The sequence below is a fragment of the Idiotropiscis lumnitzeri genome, chromosome 21, assembly GCF_059441095.1.
Source record: "Idiotropiscis lumnitzeri isolate Australia: NSW breed Sydney's pygmy pipehorse chromosome 21, RoL_Ilum_1.0, whole genome shotgun sequence".
In the NCBI taxonomy this organism is placed as follows: Eukaryota; Metazoa; Chordata; class Actinopteri; order Syngnathiformes; family Syngnathidae; genus Idiotropiscis; species Idiotropiscis lumnitzeri.
The window spans coordinates 1354156-1370233 of record NC_142411.1 but is presented as its reverse complement, the minus strand read 5'-3'; the positions used below and the strand labels follow the sequence as shown (position 1 = coordinate 1370233).

The 16078-nt window shown below is 48.4% G+C and overlaps 3 protein-coding genes across 7 annotated transcripts; 2 read left to right on the top strand and 1 right to left on the bottom strand.

Moving 5' to 3' along the window:
• Window positions 1–84: 84 nt before the first annotated feature.
• Window positions 85–3879, top strand: slc22a2 (solute carrier family 22 member 2). The gene is made up of 11 exons (XM_088285527.1): window positions 85–926; window positions 1164–1267; window positions 1358–1512; window positions 1620–1788; window positions 1963–2077; window positions 2154–2257; window positions 2443–2657; window positions 2731–2833; window positions 3010–3122; window positions 3201–3300; window positions 3592–3879. Exons 1-11 carry the CDS (start codon window positions 528–530, stop codon window positions 3683–3685), a joined length of 1671 nt encoding a protein of 556 aa, XP_088141653.1. The 5' UTR covers window positions 85–527; the 3' UTR covers window positions 3686–3879.
• A 1-nt stretch (window position 3880) lies between these two features.
• On the bottom strand, window positions 3881–10753 carry plg (plasminogen). Of its 3 annotated transcripts, XM_088285526.1 has the most exons (20): window positions 10615–10747; window positions 10521–10551; window positions 8301–8439; window positions 8106–8212; window positions 7511–7625; window positions 7282–7421; window positions 7080–7200; window positions 6886–7004; window positions 6626–6788; window positions 6312–6436; window positions 6082–6241; window positions 5652–5836; window positions 5437–5585; window positions 5230–5323; window positions 5031–5145; window positions 4874–4948; window positions 4661–4801; window positions 4460–4566; window positions 4223–4368; window positions 3881–4129 (listed from the first exon to the last, which is right to left on the bottom strand). In XM_088285526.1, the coding sequence occupies exons 3-20, from the start codon at window positions 8420–8422 to the stop codon at window positions 3968–3970; spliced, it is 2346 nt and encodes a 781-aa protein (XP_088141652.1). In that variant the 5' UTR covers window positions 8423–8439; window positions 10521–10551; window positions 10615–10747; the 3' UTR covers window positions 3881–3967. The 3 variants fall into 3 exon arrangements, with proteins under 3 accessions (XP_088141652.1, XP_088141651.1, XP_088141650.1); XM_088285525.1 differs by having other exon boundaries at window positions 10521–10753; XM_088285524.1 differs by lacking the exons at window positions 10521–10551; window positions 10615–10747 and adding an exon at window positions 8864–9016.
• Window positions 10754–11444: 691 nt separating this feature from the next.
• Window positions 11445–15996, top strand: pgm3 (phosphoglucomutase 3). Of its 3 annotated transcripts, none has more exons than XM_088285528.1 (13): window positions 11445–11547; window positions 11961–12169; window positions 12238–12422; window positions 12716–12783; window positions 12848–12981; window positions 13108–13300; window positions 13822–13979; window positions 14081–14164; window positions 14231–14329; window positions 14512–14631; window positions 14702–14824; window positions 14902–15075; window positions 15167–15995. In XM_088285528.1, coding segments are annotated over exons 1-13 (1638 nt in total). In that variant the 5' UTR covers window positions 11445–11546; the 3' UTR covers window positions 15257–15995. The 3 variants fall into 3 exon arrangements, with proteins under 3 accessions (XP_088141654.1, XP_088141655.1, XP_088141656.1); XM_088285529.1 differs by lacking the exon at window positions 11445–11547 and adding an exon at window positions 11554–11863 and having other exon boundaries at window positions 15167–15996; XM_088285530.1 differs by lacking the exon at window positions 11445–11547 and having other exon boundaries at window positions 11883–12169; window positions 15167–15996.
• Window positions 15997–16078: the final 82 nt, after the last annotated feature.

Here is a 16078-nt window from a genome sequence, read left to right as displayed (position 1 = left end):
TTGACATCTCAAAACGACCGGACCATCTATCTTCAAATCGGGAAACTCGGTCCTACCCGAGCCTTTAAAACATTTGAACGCCTCCCCTGACATGATCGCCTCTTTTTGACCTTTCGGGAAAAAATAGTGAGTTCCACTTGAGCAAATAAACATCCAATTTGACATCATCGAGGAAAAATTGTATGATGACGCGTGACGAAATGAAACCCTAGCCTCAAAGCCCCGTTTTTGTCATCTTGGGATAAAAAAAAAAAAAATGTTATTCAGGATAATGCGCTTGAGAAAATAAACTCCTCACTTCACATAAACTTGATTCGTAAAACAAGTTTTTTTTTCTTGACCGCTCACGGTGGACCGAGCGCATGCGTTCATGTATGGAAGTCACGCAAGATCCCGAGGCCATGTGACGTCCTGAAGCATGCGTCTGCAAACACGCGTTAACGCTTCGACGCTCAGCCTCTGAACTTTGCTCCGACCCGTCCCCTTAAAAAGCCAGCGCCGCGGACCGCTCGCCACTTTGCGCCGCCATGACTTCGTTCGACGACATCTTGGAGGAAGTGGGCAAATTCGGCCGCTGCCAGAAGCGCATCTTTGCCCTGCTGTGCCTCGTGTCCATGCCGTGGGCCGGCGTCTACGTGGGAATCGTCTTCCAGGGTTACACGCCCGACCACTGGTGCCGGGAAGGCGCCGTCGAGCAGTGGAGGCGCTCGTGCGGTCGCGGCCCGGCCGACGGCCGGCGTCTGACGGCGCCACTGGTCAACGTGTCGGGCGAGCCGCAGCACAGCAGCTGCGAGCAGTACGATGTCGACTGGAACGCCACGCTCACCTGCGCCGCCGCCGAAGTTGACCTGAGCGGGATGCCCACCAAGCCCTGCGCCGACGGGTGGGTGTACGACTACGAGGGGAGGCGCTCCTTCGTCACTGAGGTAGACAAGCGGACGGTTTTTTTGTTTTTAAGTCATTAAAAGTAGTTGTGAAACTCTTCTTTTGTCAACAGCACAGTATTGTAGTGCCACCCGGTGGCCAAGACTCGCACACCAGAAGTTACTTTGCACCCACGTCAAGCCCTTCAAAAAGAAATTCTATTTTTAAATTGTCACAGCCCTCGCCTATTTTAATTTATTTTTTAATATGGTAACCCGCCACTTTGCATTTTTCTGCAGTTTGACTTGGTGTGCTCCGACGCCTGGCTAATGGACATGTTCCAGGCCATGCTCAACATCGGTTTCCTGCTGGGAAGCATCGCCATTGGTTACCTGGCCGACAGGTAAGTGCCCAACGTTAACCGTCGTCGTCGTCAAGCGTTTTTTTATTATTTTTTTTTATTTGATTCTTTTTTTTTTTTCTCTCTTTGCAGGTTCGGCAGGAAATTGAGCTTTGTGATTTCCAACGTGTTTAACGGTGTGGCGGGCATCCTGGTGGCCTTAGCGCCCAACTACGTGTCCATGCTGATCTTCAGGGTGCTCTTCGGGTTCGGCGTGAAGGGCGGCTGGATGGCGGGATACGTGCTCAGTAGGTTTTTTTTGGTCACGCCCCAAAGTTGGCGGTGACACAAATGAGTTAATATTAGCACAATGTCGATATGGACGGCGTGACGATTGAGCGCTATTCCCTCTCAGTCACCGAGATCGTGGGCGTGGAGTCGAGGCGCACGGTGGGCGTTCTGTACCAGATGTTCTTCAGCGTGGGCCTCCTGGTGCTTCCCCTGCTGGCGTACTTCATCACCGACTGGCGCTGGCTGCAGGTGGTCATCACCGTTCCCTACTTCCTCTACATCGCCTACTACTGGTGAGTCTACAAACTGTTGACTTTATTCGTGAACTCGTAACTTCACTCACCAACTCGCTCGCGGGAGAGGAACTTTACATGAACTCTCTTTAGCGAAACACTTTTACTTGAGAACTCGAGACTTCACTTTTCTCGGTAGGTCGCAATTTGCTATATTTCTCGTTTTGTCGGCAGGTTCATCCCCGAGTCTCCGAGATGGCTTCTGTCGCAGAACAGGAAGTCCCAAGCCGTGGCGATCACGGAGGCGATGGCCAAAGAGAACAACAAGACTCTGACCAAAAACATTGAGGTGTGCTTCGCTCACTGTCGCCGATGAAAAAGTTCAGCGCCAACTTTGCTCTCCTTCCGCTTTGTGGGCGGCGTAGACGCTGACGGACGACAACGCCGAGTCGTCGTCCACAGCCTCCATGATGGACCTCATCCGAACGCCCAACATGAGGAAGCAGACTTTCATTCTCAGCTACAATTGGTCAGTTACCATGGATTGAGATTTTGGTTTTATTTATTTGGTAAATGCAGTTACTTTTTTCGTCTGTTAGTTTTTTCTTTGTTTTTATTTTTCCCCAAATGCTTTGTTTTAGTTTGAGTGTTTGTTTTTTTTGGGCGTATGTACGTAATGCTTGCTCGTCAACTCGGGTGCCATTTTTCTTGCAGGTTCACCAGCGCGGTGGTCTACCAAGGTCTGATCATGCGTCTGGGCATCATGGGAGGAAACGTCTACATCAGCTTCCTGATCTCGGCCCTGATGGAGTTCCCCGCCGCCTTCCTCATCCTCTTCACCATCGAGCGCGTGGGTCGCCGCCTTCCCTTCGCCGCCGCCAACGTGGTGGCCGGCGCCGCCTGTTTCATCGCCGTTTTCCTTGACGATGGTGAGCAACGCCGCCGTCGTTCATGACGCCGGGGACGTTGGCTAACGCTCGGCGCTTCGCCTCGGCGCGGCAGGTTGGTTGAAGACGACGGTGGCGTGCGTGGGCCGGCTGGGCATCACCATGGCGTTCGAGATGGTTGTTTTCGTCAACACGGAACTCTATCCGACTTTTGTCAGGTAACACCTCGACGCCGTGATCGTTTCTGGCTCCTGGATCAAGTTGCTTGTTACCGGATCTCTTTTTACTTTGAGATGTTTTTTGGTTTTGAGTAAACGTCCCCATTCCTCCCTCGTTGGCAGCTGGAGTTGCACCTGGTCACTGATTAAGTTCTAATGGCGCCCTCTGACTTCAGGAATCTGGGGGTGTCGGTGTGTTCCACTCTGTGCGATGTAGGCGGTATCGTGGCCCCCTTCCTGCTCTACCGGCTGGCCGTCATCTGGTTGGAGCTGCCCCTCATCATCTTCGGTTCGTCTACCGTGCTAGCGTGCTACGTCGCCGTAGCGGGTTGCAGTGGCTAACATTTTGTTTGTTTGTTTTTTTAAGGATTCCTGGCATTCCTCGCCGGCGCTTTGGTCTTGATGCTTCCGGAAACGCGCGGGGTCCCGTTGCCCGACACCATTGACGATGTCGAACACCCAGAAAGGTGAGTCGCGCGATGTTAATCAAGTGAAAAGCGGATGTAAAATACAGTTGCACCGTAGTCATGCTAAATGGCTAATGCTAACAGTTCATTTCAAATAGACGTGCTCTGGTTGTGCTAGCTAGCTAAAACTCTATCCTATTTTGGTGACACGAGTTCCCATGTAAGCATTCCCAAGGTAAAATTACGCATTCCTGGCGTAAGCAAAGTTGCTAGTTTTTGATGAAAGTTGCCAGCTTGCTAATGCTAATTGTGTATGTAAAAAAAATCTTAATGCACTTTTGCTGTTTTTAGGATGAAGCACAAAGTGGCGGAGCAGCAGCAGTTTTCCAGCAAGCTTCTCCCCAACAGCAACATTTCCACCAACCAAAACCCCGCAAGTGTTTGAGCTCCTTCTCTGAATGTATATTATTTATTTATAAGCCAAAACTGCGTTTGTATGTTTGAGATGAAACTAGTGTAACAGCAGCTGCCGTTTTAGCCAGATGATCTCGTGTGCTGCATGTTGTGTCGTGTCGGCGCTGTACAATTCCTCCCCCCGTGTACGATGTTCCATTTAAGGAATAAACCAGAAGGACAACGCTTTGTGTATCCCCAGTGTTTATTCCAGTCATTTAAAAACGATTTGCGATGACGCTGACTTTTCTTCACTTTATGCTTCCCGCCGTCTTCAGTTGGCTTTGATGGTTCGATCGATCCAGTCCACGAATTTGGAAACTCGTGCGTAGACGCCGGGCTTCATGGCGTTGGCGCAGCCCAAACCCCAAGACGTGACGCCCTGCAGGATGAACTTGTTGTGCGCGTTACACACGAGAGGACCCCCGCTGTCGCCCTGCGGATGTCGACAGTTGGGAGAGGACGTGATGCAACGCGAGTGTTGACTTTGAAAGATCCTTCAATGGCGCAGCGAGCGAGTCGACGTTACCTGGCAACTGTCGGTGCCGCCGTCGATGTTCCCGGCGCACATCTCGTGATCCTTCACGCGGCCGTTCAGGTACGACGGACGGTTGCAGATCTTGTTCTCGATGACCGGGAAGCCCGTTTCCTTCAGGACGCCCTCGCCGCCCGTACCTGGTAACCATGGTAACCGCCGAAGACAGTTTGTGTTTGTGAAGCGTTTTCTTTGCAAACGCCACGCGTGCGTGTGATCTGACGCGCGTACCTTGAGTTTCCCCCCATCCGGTGACGTAGCATTCAGTTCCACTCGGAACCACGTAATCCTTGTCCGGTAAACAAGCTGGCAGGACTTTGTCGTTAATGACTGCAGGCCTGAAATTAAACGGCAACAATACTTCCCCCTTTACCCAAAAATGCTCTTTGAATATAAAATGTCGTAAGATCAAGTTTCAAGTTGACTGGTCACCTTTCTAGTTTGAGCAGTGCGATGTCGGCGCCGTTGGGTCCTAGCACCAACTTCTCCAGCGCCCTCTGCTGGGCAGACGCCTCCAAGTTTCGCTCCCGGTGTGAGCCCAAAATAACCATGTAGGACGACGGTCGCTTGGACCTGCAAGAAGAGGACGCCACAGTGAACCGGCGCCGTCACGTCGTGTCTCCTTTGATGATGTAAGAGTCTGACCTCTCCAGGCAGTGGGCGGCGGTCAGAACCCACTGCGGGTGGATCAGAGTTCCTCCGCAGAAGTGGATTCCTGAACTGAAAGGAGGAGGAACGTTCCAATAAATGTCACATCTTTTTCGTCGTTGAAATTAGCAGGCAGCCGTCAAAGCGGACTCACTTTGTACGGAGGCTGATCTGCCAGGGCCATGAATGCGCTTTGGCCACACAGCCGCCCACGATGCGACCGTAGCAGCGCTTGGGTTTGGTGGCAGGTGTGCCGCATGTTACGCCCGCTACGAAAGGAAGAGTGAGGTATTGTCAAAAAAAAAAAAAATCCCCCAGCATGCACGCTGGCTTGCGTGTGCGCATTTACGTACTGCAGTCAGGGATCTGACAGTAATCCCATTTCTTGTTGCGGTCTGTCGTGTAGCACCAGGGTCCGTTGACGTCGCTGTCGGGGTTTCTGCAGCTCTGAAAACGAGACCGTGCGTGACACGAATTGCCAAAGTCGAGTAAGTCGCCACCAAAGGCCCTGCTAGCAAATGCAAGACCGTGTCGCTGTACAACGAAAAGTGTCGACTCACGTTCCCGTCGAGGCCTTTGTCGGGGTGAGTGTCCGGCGTGAAAGTGTTATGTTGGTGCGGCGTCTGCGCACGCCAAGCTTGGCAAGTCACACCCATGATGGTGATGGAAGTCGAGCCGCGGTAGGTGGCGCCATTCCCAACCTTGCAGTCTGCAGAAAAAAACAAAAAGTCAAAAGGACAAACTTAAGTGATGGAAAACCCAAGACAAATGTTACCTTTCTGGTTGGGTTCCTGTGTGGAGGGTTTTTGCGGCGTGGACTCAGTGGTGGGCGTGCCTTGGACGGGACGGCTGGAACATTTCTCCAAGTTGCAGAATTCCCAGCGCACGCTGGGGTTGGTGGTGTAGCACCAGGGAGCTCTGTCTCCGTCAGGGTTCCGGCACAGGTTCCTCCGGAGGTCCCTGTGCACAAACGTCAGGATAACGAAGATGTCTTTGGATCGGGTTCAGAAACAGAACCTTCTGGCATCCGCCACACCACATATCTGGTTCAGTATCCTGGCAGAGTTGGAGTGTGAATTGCTCACCAGTTTTTGGTATGTGGAATGGATACCAGAGTACCTGGAGAACCCCCCCCTCCCCGCCCCCCATCATTCAAGCGGCAGGAGAAAATAATCCCCGCAGAGACCCGAGTGTGTGCGTCTTACGCTGTGGGGTACTGCTGCGGAGTCTTGGTATGCCTGTGTGGACTCATGGAGGTCCACGCCTGACATTTCTTCCCGCTGATGGTCTCAGAGGTCACGCCGCGATAACTGGAGCCGTTGCCCTCGTAGCAGTCATCGTCCTCTGTGGGAATGACGGGCTCGTCTGCAACGGAAACGACCACGCCCGTTAGCCTGGCCGAGAACATCGCGAGAAGCAACCTGCTCTCAAGAACCTGGTCCAGGTCCGTCCCCGCAAGTGGGTATCCTGCAGTACTCCCAGCGGGTCTCAGGGTCGGTGGTGTAGCACCACGGCTTCCTCTCGTTGTCGGGGTTTCGGCAGAAATTATTGTCCAGACCTCTGTTGGAGGAGCGGAGAAGCAAATTGTTGCGCTCGTCGTACGAGTGAATATTGTTCGTCGTGCTAGTTGCATGGAGTTGTTGCAGACGTTTCACCTTTGAGACAAACCATTTCTTTAAATATAAAAAAAATGGTGTGGCTAAATGGCATCATTTGACACCAAATCACTACTTTTGTTCAAGGCCTCACTTGCAGGGGTAGTTTTCAGGCGAGCGGTTGTGCTTGTGCGGCGTCTGGCTGGACCAGCTCTGACACGGTTTGCCCGACTCGGTCACAGCGACGGTTCCCCGATACGCGCTGCCCTCGCCTGTGGCGCAGGTGGTCTCTGGCGCCACGGTGGGCGTTTCGGACGCTGGCGAAGACACAAGAGGAGGTCTTAAAACAGGTGAGGGGGCCGTCTGGAAGGTCACATCATATACTCGAAAAAGTTGCATTAAAATGTGGCTTACTGCAGCGAGGGATGGAGCAAAACTCCCATCTCTTGTTGGGGTTGGTCGTGAAGCACCACGGCATGGGGTCTCCGTCCGGGTTCCTGCAGTAGTTGTTCTCCAAATACTTCTGTGGCAGCCTGAAGGTGGCACACGAATGACGAATGCGCATGAAAGGAACTTTGTGCATTTTAGGAAGCCGTCTCGGCGCTCACGAGTTGGGGTTGTAGCCGTGGTTGTGAGGTTCCTGCGAGTCCCAACGTTGGCAGGCGACGCCGCTGTCCGTGGTGGAGACCCTCCCTCGGTAGTCCTCGCCATTGCAATGGATGCAGTCCTCTGGCGGGACACGATTACAAATGGATTTGGCGCTCGGAATTGTTTCATTGCTCATGAATGAATTGTTTTCTGTTCTGTAACCTGTGCAACTGGGAACGTTGCAGTGCTCCCAGCGAGTTTCGAGGTCGGTGGTGTAACACCAGGGCCCACCCGAGTCTTCGTCGGGGTTTCTGCACAAGTTGGACTCCAAGTCGGCCTTGGGGTTGGTCCCGGGCGTGAAACTGTGGAAGCGCATTTTAGTGTGCGGAATGTCCAGATGTCGTTTGCACAAAAATGGATTGTGAAGAGATGTGACCGTCATGTGACGTACTTGGGCCTGTGCGGGAATTTGGCGTCCCATCGCTGGCACGTCTTGCCAGACTTCGTTCGAAACTTTGTTCCTCTGTAGTCCTTTCCGATCCCGTTGACACATTCAAGGAGGTAATCTGCAAGAGCACAAAATGGCAGCACCGTTGTTGTTGTTGTTCAGTTGAAATGTTGGGCATCTAACGAATTTGGTGACTTCTTACGTTACAATTGTGTTCCCAACAGCAATAAAAGTAAAAAATAAAAAAAAGTTGCAGCCGTCGCAAACAAAACTAAGGCAAAATCAGCAACGTCCTCGTTTTAATCTTTACGGTTTTCATTCATTTGTGTTCACAACAATAGCAGCGAGAGTTAAAAATAGTTTTCAGTTAATTAAGGAATCAACTTAAAATGTGTAATTTGCCATCAGCCAAGTTTGAAGCCCTCCTTTTTCCATTACGCGTGCTGCTGCACCGTTTTTGTTCAGATATCGCTTGCTTAAAGGATGACACTGCCATTATCGGTGCTAGCTGTTAGCCCGTCTATGGCGTTTCCCCCGATGTATTAGCTCCAAGCTAGTATATATCGGGTGGATGAATGGATTGTAAAAGCAAACTCGCCTTGTTTTTCATACAAAGTTGTGCTGGCTCTGCGCAGGATTGACTCCGTTTTGGAGTTTGCCCCCGCCGTCCAACATTCCTGATCCTTATCCACGTACATGAAGGACCTGTGTCAGGACATTCCCAAAATGTTTGACATCATTTGTAGTCAAAGTCCCCAAAAATGGCATTTGTGCGGCGTCGTGTGCGTGATACCTGCATGTGAAACTGCTCTCGGTGTCACATTTGGCGGCACACTCCTCCACCGTGTTGGTGGAATACATTCGCTTGTTGATCGAGATGAGCCAGGCGCCCCCCGTTTTGGCGTAGCCTTCCATGGCATCGCTGCCGCTCACTAGAGAAAAAAGAAAAAAAACGAATTCATCGCTTCATCCTTCTCGATGCTGATGAATATTACCGCAATTGGAAAGCCCCTCGACTCATTTTGGAATGATTTTTTCCAATATTCACAAAATTCCAAAGGAAAATGAATTAAAATGTAGATAGTAAGACCAAATTGTTAAAGTTTCAAGCTGATGGTTTAAAGAAGAAAGCTAAATTGAATTTTGGGGAAATGATGATGTATTTTACAAAATTCATCTTATGTCCTTAAATCATAATTGAAGGAAAATTGTGAATATTTTTTTTTCAAAGGAAATAAGTAGAAAAGGATTCAGAATTAAGCTTTGAAGAAAAACTAAATTACAGTTGGTTTTAAATTGGGGGGGGGGGCACACACAAAATGCCCCCCCCCTCTCCTATTTCGCATGCGTCCTTACCGGCGGTGCAGACGAGCGCTGCCAGCAGCAAGGCCGCTTTGGACGTCTCCATGAGCTGAGTGAGGTCGCGATCGCGATGCCAGCGAGCCAGCGGCAAGATGCGCTCGCAGCTTCTTTTTTTTCATTCACTGAGCGAGCGCCCCTTAAAGCACCGCCGAGGTCAAATGGGACGCTAGTCAATCATTGACCCGCTGGCAAGGACGCCACCGCGTAGCACCGGGTCAAAAACCCCGCAACAGCGCGCTACGCCTTTTGGATCTATAGCCGAGGTCGCCGGGTGACCTTTTGTGCTTCCAACGCAAGAGTTTATCGGGATCTTTTTTAAAAGACGCACACATTCATGTCGTCGTCTATTATTTTGAAAGCCCATTTCACAGTCAGCGTGTGGACGAGGTCATCACGTTGGCGTGGCTGCTTTAGAGTGCCTCGTTGTTGATACATTTCTGGCACTATTTCAGTTTTAAGCAGAAAGATGTTTGCAGCTCACACGTCAGTTTAAGTACGACACGAGATGAAGTCGCCTCTATTTTTTTCAGATCATTTTAAAGGTGTTTGATTGACAGTTGACTGGTGAGCAGGGCGTGGTTTCAGTGGACACGCCCACATTCACAGAGATTTTTTTTTTTTAAAGATCCATTTGTTCTCCTTTTACAGGAGCGTAAAGAAAAGGTTTACAAGTCTTGCATTTGTTTTTTTCTCTTCAAGAAAAGTTAATTCCTGTTTTAAACCAGCAGCGTGCGAGCGCCGCCGTTGTGCCCCCTGCATCGATTGGCGTAGTTAATGTTCAGCGCCAAAGGGACCAACGTCCTCGTCCACAAACATTTGCAATTTGCACACCAACGCTCGTGCTCAACAATCATGTTTGTTATTTAATTCCAACTTGTGTGCAAGTTTGTGTTCACAACAATAGCAGTGGGAGTTTAAAAAAGTGCTCAACGTCCTTATGAATTATATTCAGATTACTTTTTTTTCACACTAAAGTACTTGTCAAACGTTTTCACCCCTCTGGTTAAATAGCAGCTTTTTGTGGAATAAAAAATGGAGACAAAGAGAACTCATTTCAAAACTGTTTTGTCTCAGTCTTGCAAATGTCACAATTGTATCTTTTTTTCCCTCGTGCTTGATGACTATGCCTTTGTATTTCATGTTGTGCAATGTGCTATAGAAATAAATTTGTATTGTTGAATGTCCTTGAAATTCTTAAACCCACTTGTGATGTTGACGACAAAAAAAAAAGACCATGCATTGTAAGTCTTAAAAAAACAAGAAAACATCCATGCACAGGAAAATTTGTTTTTTTGTAAACAAAAAAAAAAAAACTTAACATAGGTTTTCATAGTACTTACCAATACGAATATAGAAATCCTAATACTTTTTTTTTTTTGGGGGGGGGGGGGTTGTACTATGGTTTCTTTATCAGTATTGGTTAGTATTTTTTAATAGTATTTGATGTTATAATAAATACTATATCGTTTTTTTTTTAAATATCCTGTAGTGTTTTTCCTTTCACTTGGATGGACTCCACAAAGATTAGCTCTTGTATATTGCAAGAGCTAATGGGGATCCAATAAACGGACAAAAAAAAGATTAGGGAAAAAAAAATTGAAACAAAAACACTACGGTTGGTTATATTCAGTGGTCGTGTGTGTTTTCTTACCTTTCCTTTCTCATCCGGCTGTTTTTCCACCCTACAAAACAAACACAAATTCGGTCTTGTGTGCGTTTATGATAAACAATCTCCTCGTGCATACCTTTTTTTTAATTTAACATTTGCACATCTTACAAAATAGCATTTTTACAATAAAATGCAACAGACTATTGAATTGAATGAACAAAACGCAGATGTCCAGCTCCAGGTGCGCAGGCCTGACGTCACTTCCGCCGAGCAAGCCAGCCTTCTTCTTCTTCCGTTTGTTGAACGTCGCTTTGCTCGCGAGCGCCACCCGGTGACCTGGCATGATGACTGCTTTTTTTCACGAGTTAATTGTTGCTTCAATTTCACTCCACAAAAATTCAAGTGAAGCACAAGTCATAAAGTTACGCAACCTGGCCAGCATTACGCATCACTACACTCTTGCCGCCATTTCCTGGTCAGTGTGAGAAATGTTGTAGGTGACAACTTCTGTGAATCCAAAACAAACTGAAAATCAAACCGATATTAGACTTTTTTTTTTAATGCCGTTCTATCATTGTCATTTATACGTTTGAAAACATCCACAGAAAAACCTTGGACATGTAATTATTTTTGCCTAACTATAAATGCCTGATCCAATTAATGTCTGATTAATCATATTTTTAGTCACGTCATAAGTAGTAAACTATTTTTAATACTTTATAGTAGTACATAATGCTCAGGAAAATGCGATTCTGTACAGAGTCAATAATACTCTCAGGAAACACGTTTCCCCATGCAAGACATCACGCGACGTACGCCCGGCAATGTTAGTCTCCCGGCAAGTGAAAACGTCTTTTAATTCCTGACTTTAGTTATTAATTTCTTGCCTCGTGATTTAAAAGATGGTTTCGGTTTGTTAATGTTTAATGAGCGTGTGTTCATAAATGAGACAAGCTCAACGCCGCGCCCAGCTTTGTGACGTATGCGGAAGTAGAGCCACGTCGCCAAAGCTAAACGACAAGCTTCAGGAAGCGGGTCCTCGTTGCACACAAGGTTGCAAACAACAACAGTAAGTTGGCTCGAAATCAATGTGGCAACGCGGCAAGTTTGCAGGCTCGCGAGCGTTTTGTTAGTATCGGTTTGGAGTTCGGATCTGGACGCTTAACTCAGTTGAGCGTATCAAGCCGTTAAAGTTCATGAGTTGATGGAGTTTGAACTTTGTCTTTCTTCCTTGTACTCCTGACAGTTTTATAGTTCTGTCGGTGTGGCATATTTTAACCCTAACTCTGTTAATACGAACTGTCTTTTCATACAATTTATTATTTTTATCTTTTAAAATCGCATCTACAAATGAGTCATCTGTCGTTCTGCCATTGAGCCCAAAAGTGAGCCCACCTTTGATTTCGAACATACTGCAATGGTTTAGCATCATCTCACTGCTGGCTGACTCGTGATTTTGTGATTTTGTGGTGTTTGTTTGAGTGATGGCCTGCTTGGAGGAAGTGTCCAAAGTGTCTGAGGTGCATCCCAAACCTCCAGGCTTGGTCTTGCAGTACGGCACCGCCGGTTTCAGGACCAACGCCGGCCATCTGGATCACGTCATGTTCCGCATGGGCCTGCTGGCCACCCTTCGGTCCAAACAAAGCAAAGCCGCCATCGGAGTCATGGTCACTGCCTCCCACAACCCAGAGGTGCTCCTCGATGGACCCCGTTTGAAGTTGCCGCCTTCCTCTGTCCTAACTTGCCGTCCGTCTCGCAGGAGGACAACGGCGTGAAGCTGATTGACCCCATGGGCGAGATGTTGACGTCCACTTGGGAGGCGTACGCCACCCGGCTGGCGAATGCGGAGCAGCGGGAGTTGATTTCGGTGCTGGAGGACATCGTGGAGAAAGAAGACATCGATAAGAGCCAGGCAACTTTAGTGTTTGTGGGCAAAGACACCAGGTGTTGTGGAATGACTAATAAAAGTGCTCGACAGCAAATTGTAATCAGGGATGGCTTTGTGTGTCCCTAACGGTATTTCTCATGCTGATTTAAAACATGTCTTTACTTGTTTTCGTTTGTGAGAGATTAATGGTACCGAGCCAACTTATTCGTTAGCCTATCGTGCGTTCGTGCGAAGCGAGCAGATGTTCAAAAATTCAACTTCGAGTAGCCGTAAACTATCTGCTTGTTGTGAGGTCGTTTGAATTTGTTGCCAAATGTTAAGCCCTCCTTTTAAATGTGAATGCACGCAGGAGCAGCAGCGGCGGCCTGTCGCAAGCGGTCCTGGACGCCGTGTCGTCATTGGGCGGACACAGCAAAGGTTGGCGTCGCTCGCTCGTGCGTTCAAGTATTTGTCCTGACTTTGAAAGCGTCTGTCCAATCAGATTACGGCTTGGTGACCACCCCGCAGCTTCACTACATGGTTTGCTGTCACAACACAAGGGGGCGCTACGGCGAGGCTACCCTGGAAGGATACTACAGGAAACTCTGCCAGGCGTTCGCCGAGCTCACCAAAAATGTAAGCCGCTCGGGTTGCGCAGTAGGCGTCATCTACGAAAGTTGGAATAATTTTGTCAACGTGAGGAGTTTAAGTGAAAAAAGTCTATACTCAAGTACTTAGTTACTTGCTGTGTCTTGCGTGTAGACGCCCAACCGAACGGACGACCAGAAGCACCTGACGGTGGACGGCGCCAATGGCATCGGTGCGCTGAAGGTGCGCGAGATGGAGCGTCACCTCAAGAGGGAGCTGCAGATTTCGCTTTTCAACGAAGGCCGCGGGAAGCTCAACCATCAGTGCGGGGCCGACTTTGTCAAAGTGCAGCAAAAGCCGCCCACAGGTGGGATGCGTGCGCTCGTCAAATTGACGTGACGGCCACTGTCGGGGAACGCGTCAAAGTTTGATTCATTTTAATCATCAAATATTTCGTTCGATCTTATTCCTCATTTTTAATGCTTTTGATTTTTTACATTACTTTATTCTACTTATGGTATTCATTTGCATTATTTTTGGGGATTTTTTCTTCTTTGATAAATGTGTATTATATAATTTTTTGGTTAATACTGCATGTGTTAATTTTCTTAATTTAAAATGTTACTTATTTCGTATAATGTTGACAATATTATCCATGAATGCGATCAAATATTTAAAATTGTATTTTATGCATTTTTTTTTAATGGTTTCTTATCTTTGCACTTTTCATTAAAATATGATCATACTAAAAGTAATTTCCTCTAATAACACTGGTCAGCAATTTTTTTCCAATCAGACAATTCCAACTTTTGACTTTAACTGCCTCCATATTTGTTCCGTTGTCCAAATGTTTAAAAACAACTTTTTTTCTTCCGGTTTCCGTGGTAGGCGTCAAGGTCCAAAACGGCGAGCGCTGCTGTTCGTTTGACGGCGACGCTGACCGCATCGTTTATTACTACACCGACTCCGATGACCGCTTCCACCTGCTGGACGGAGACAAGATCGCGACGCTCATCAGCACCTTCCTCAAAGAGTTGCTCATGCAGGCAAGTTTCGGGACAGGCTGACGTGCTGGAAGCCGGCCGTCTGCGAGTTGTTTTTTTTTGTTTTTTTCCCCTTCACTGATCAACGTGTATGTTCCTAATAGGCCGGCCTCAATTTGAAGATAGCGGTGGTGCAAACCGCGTACGCTAACGGCAGCTCCACGCGCTACCTGGAGGACACCATGAAGGTGAGCACACATGTTCCGATGATCACGGAAAGGAAACTCTTAACGAGCTTTTTGGCTCGGGTTCAGGTGATTGTCAAGTGCACGAAGACGGGAGTGAAGCACCTCCATCACGCCGCGCAGGAGTTTGACACCAGCGTTTACTTTGAGGCTAACGGGCACGGGACGGTAAGGGATGAGTTGCAACTCGATTTTTCGCACCCACCCCCCCCCCCTTGCTAACCAAAACAGCAGCAGCAAAACGCCATTTTGTAAACAAATTCCCTGCACAGTATTTCAAACGCGGCGCAACATCTCACACACACACACACACACGCACATTGAGTGACAGTGTGTGTGTGTGTGTTCAGGTGTTGTTCAGCCATGCGGCCGAGGAAAAGATCAGGCGACTGGCCGAGGATGTCAACACAGACGACACCAGGAAGAGGGCGGCCATTCTCCTGCTGCACACCATCAACGTCACCAACCAGGTCCGAAGACGAGAAGACCATCGTGGTCATCTTATGTAACCGCGCCGGCGCTGCGCTTTTCTTCCCGCAGACGGTCGGCGACGCCATTTCTGACATGCTGCTGATCGAGGCCATCTTGGCCTTGAAGGGGATGACGGTGCAGCAGTGGGACGCCATCTACACCGACCTGCCCAGCAGGCAACTTAAAGTCAAGGCGAGACAAACGCACGCAAGGGCGCCTTTTCCTTCTTCCGCTCGTGTCGAACGACGACGTGTGCGCGCGTGTGGCAGGTGTCCGACCGCCGGGTGATCGACACGGCCGACGCCGAGAGACGCGCGGTGAGCCCGGCGGGCCTGCAGGACGCCATCGACGCCTCGGTTGGCAAGTATCGACACGCTCGCGCCTTCGTGAGGCCGTCCGGCACCGAGGACGTGGTCAGAGTTTACGCGGAGGCCGACACGCAGGTGAGGAGAGCTTCGGCTCCAGCACCCCGGCGACCGTCGTGAGGAGAAGCGGATCAGATAATGGATTTTGAATGAATTTTGTTTTTTTTAGGAGAGTGCAGACTCCTTGGCGCATGAAGTGAGCCTTGCTGTGTATCGCCTCGCAGGGGGGGTGGGAGATGAGCCCAACGTTTTGCACTAGAACAACATGCAGTTATAAAATGGCACTTGAATTAGAGTTGACAGTCAAATCATTAAGATGTGATTTCTTTTTTTTTTTTGTGACCAGCCTGTCTTTACGGGGAAACCAATGCTGTTTACACCAGGCAGTTACAGCAAACACACATTTGGACTGTGCTGCCCAAATAAATAATGAAATAAAGAGAAAATTGTTTGTTTTTTTATTACATTCGCACAGTCGCCACTTTTTGATTGCTTACTGTTAATTGTTGCTCAGACAAACCGATAAAAGGCTCATTTACACACACGCACAAAGAAGTATTAGGAGATGAAGAATAGCTGACATATTTTTGTCATAGAACCTCACTTGACGTGATGTTAAATTTGTTTAGCGTGACAGTAAAGGTTTTGGGGCTTAGTTTCATGATTGTTCTTCAGTCGCTCCAAAAGAAGAAGAGAATTATTTCGAGAACTATTTGGGCTCTGACCTTTTCGAAGTACACTGCCAGAAGGTGATTGAGGGCCATCATCTTCTGCCTCTCGCCGGTCCGGGTCATCATGAAATGAATGCATTCCCTCACACCTTTGGATGCACCAGTCTTTATATCCTCGAACCTTCCTTGGAATTCTGCAGGATTGTTGGAGATGCCCAACCCAAATGAACATTGCCTGCAAGCAAAGATTTGTATCGAGAAAGTTGCACAGATGGGTCTCATAATTAAATGTCGGCTTGACTTAATGTGACATTAAGACTACGACACCTTGAGTCGCATTTCGTAGTCAAATCAAAATGTTTTAACCATAAAAAAATAAAATATTGAAACAAAGGTCTCTTTTTTTCCAA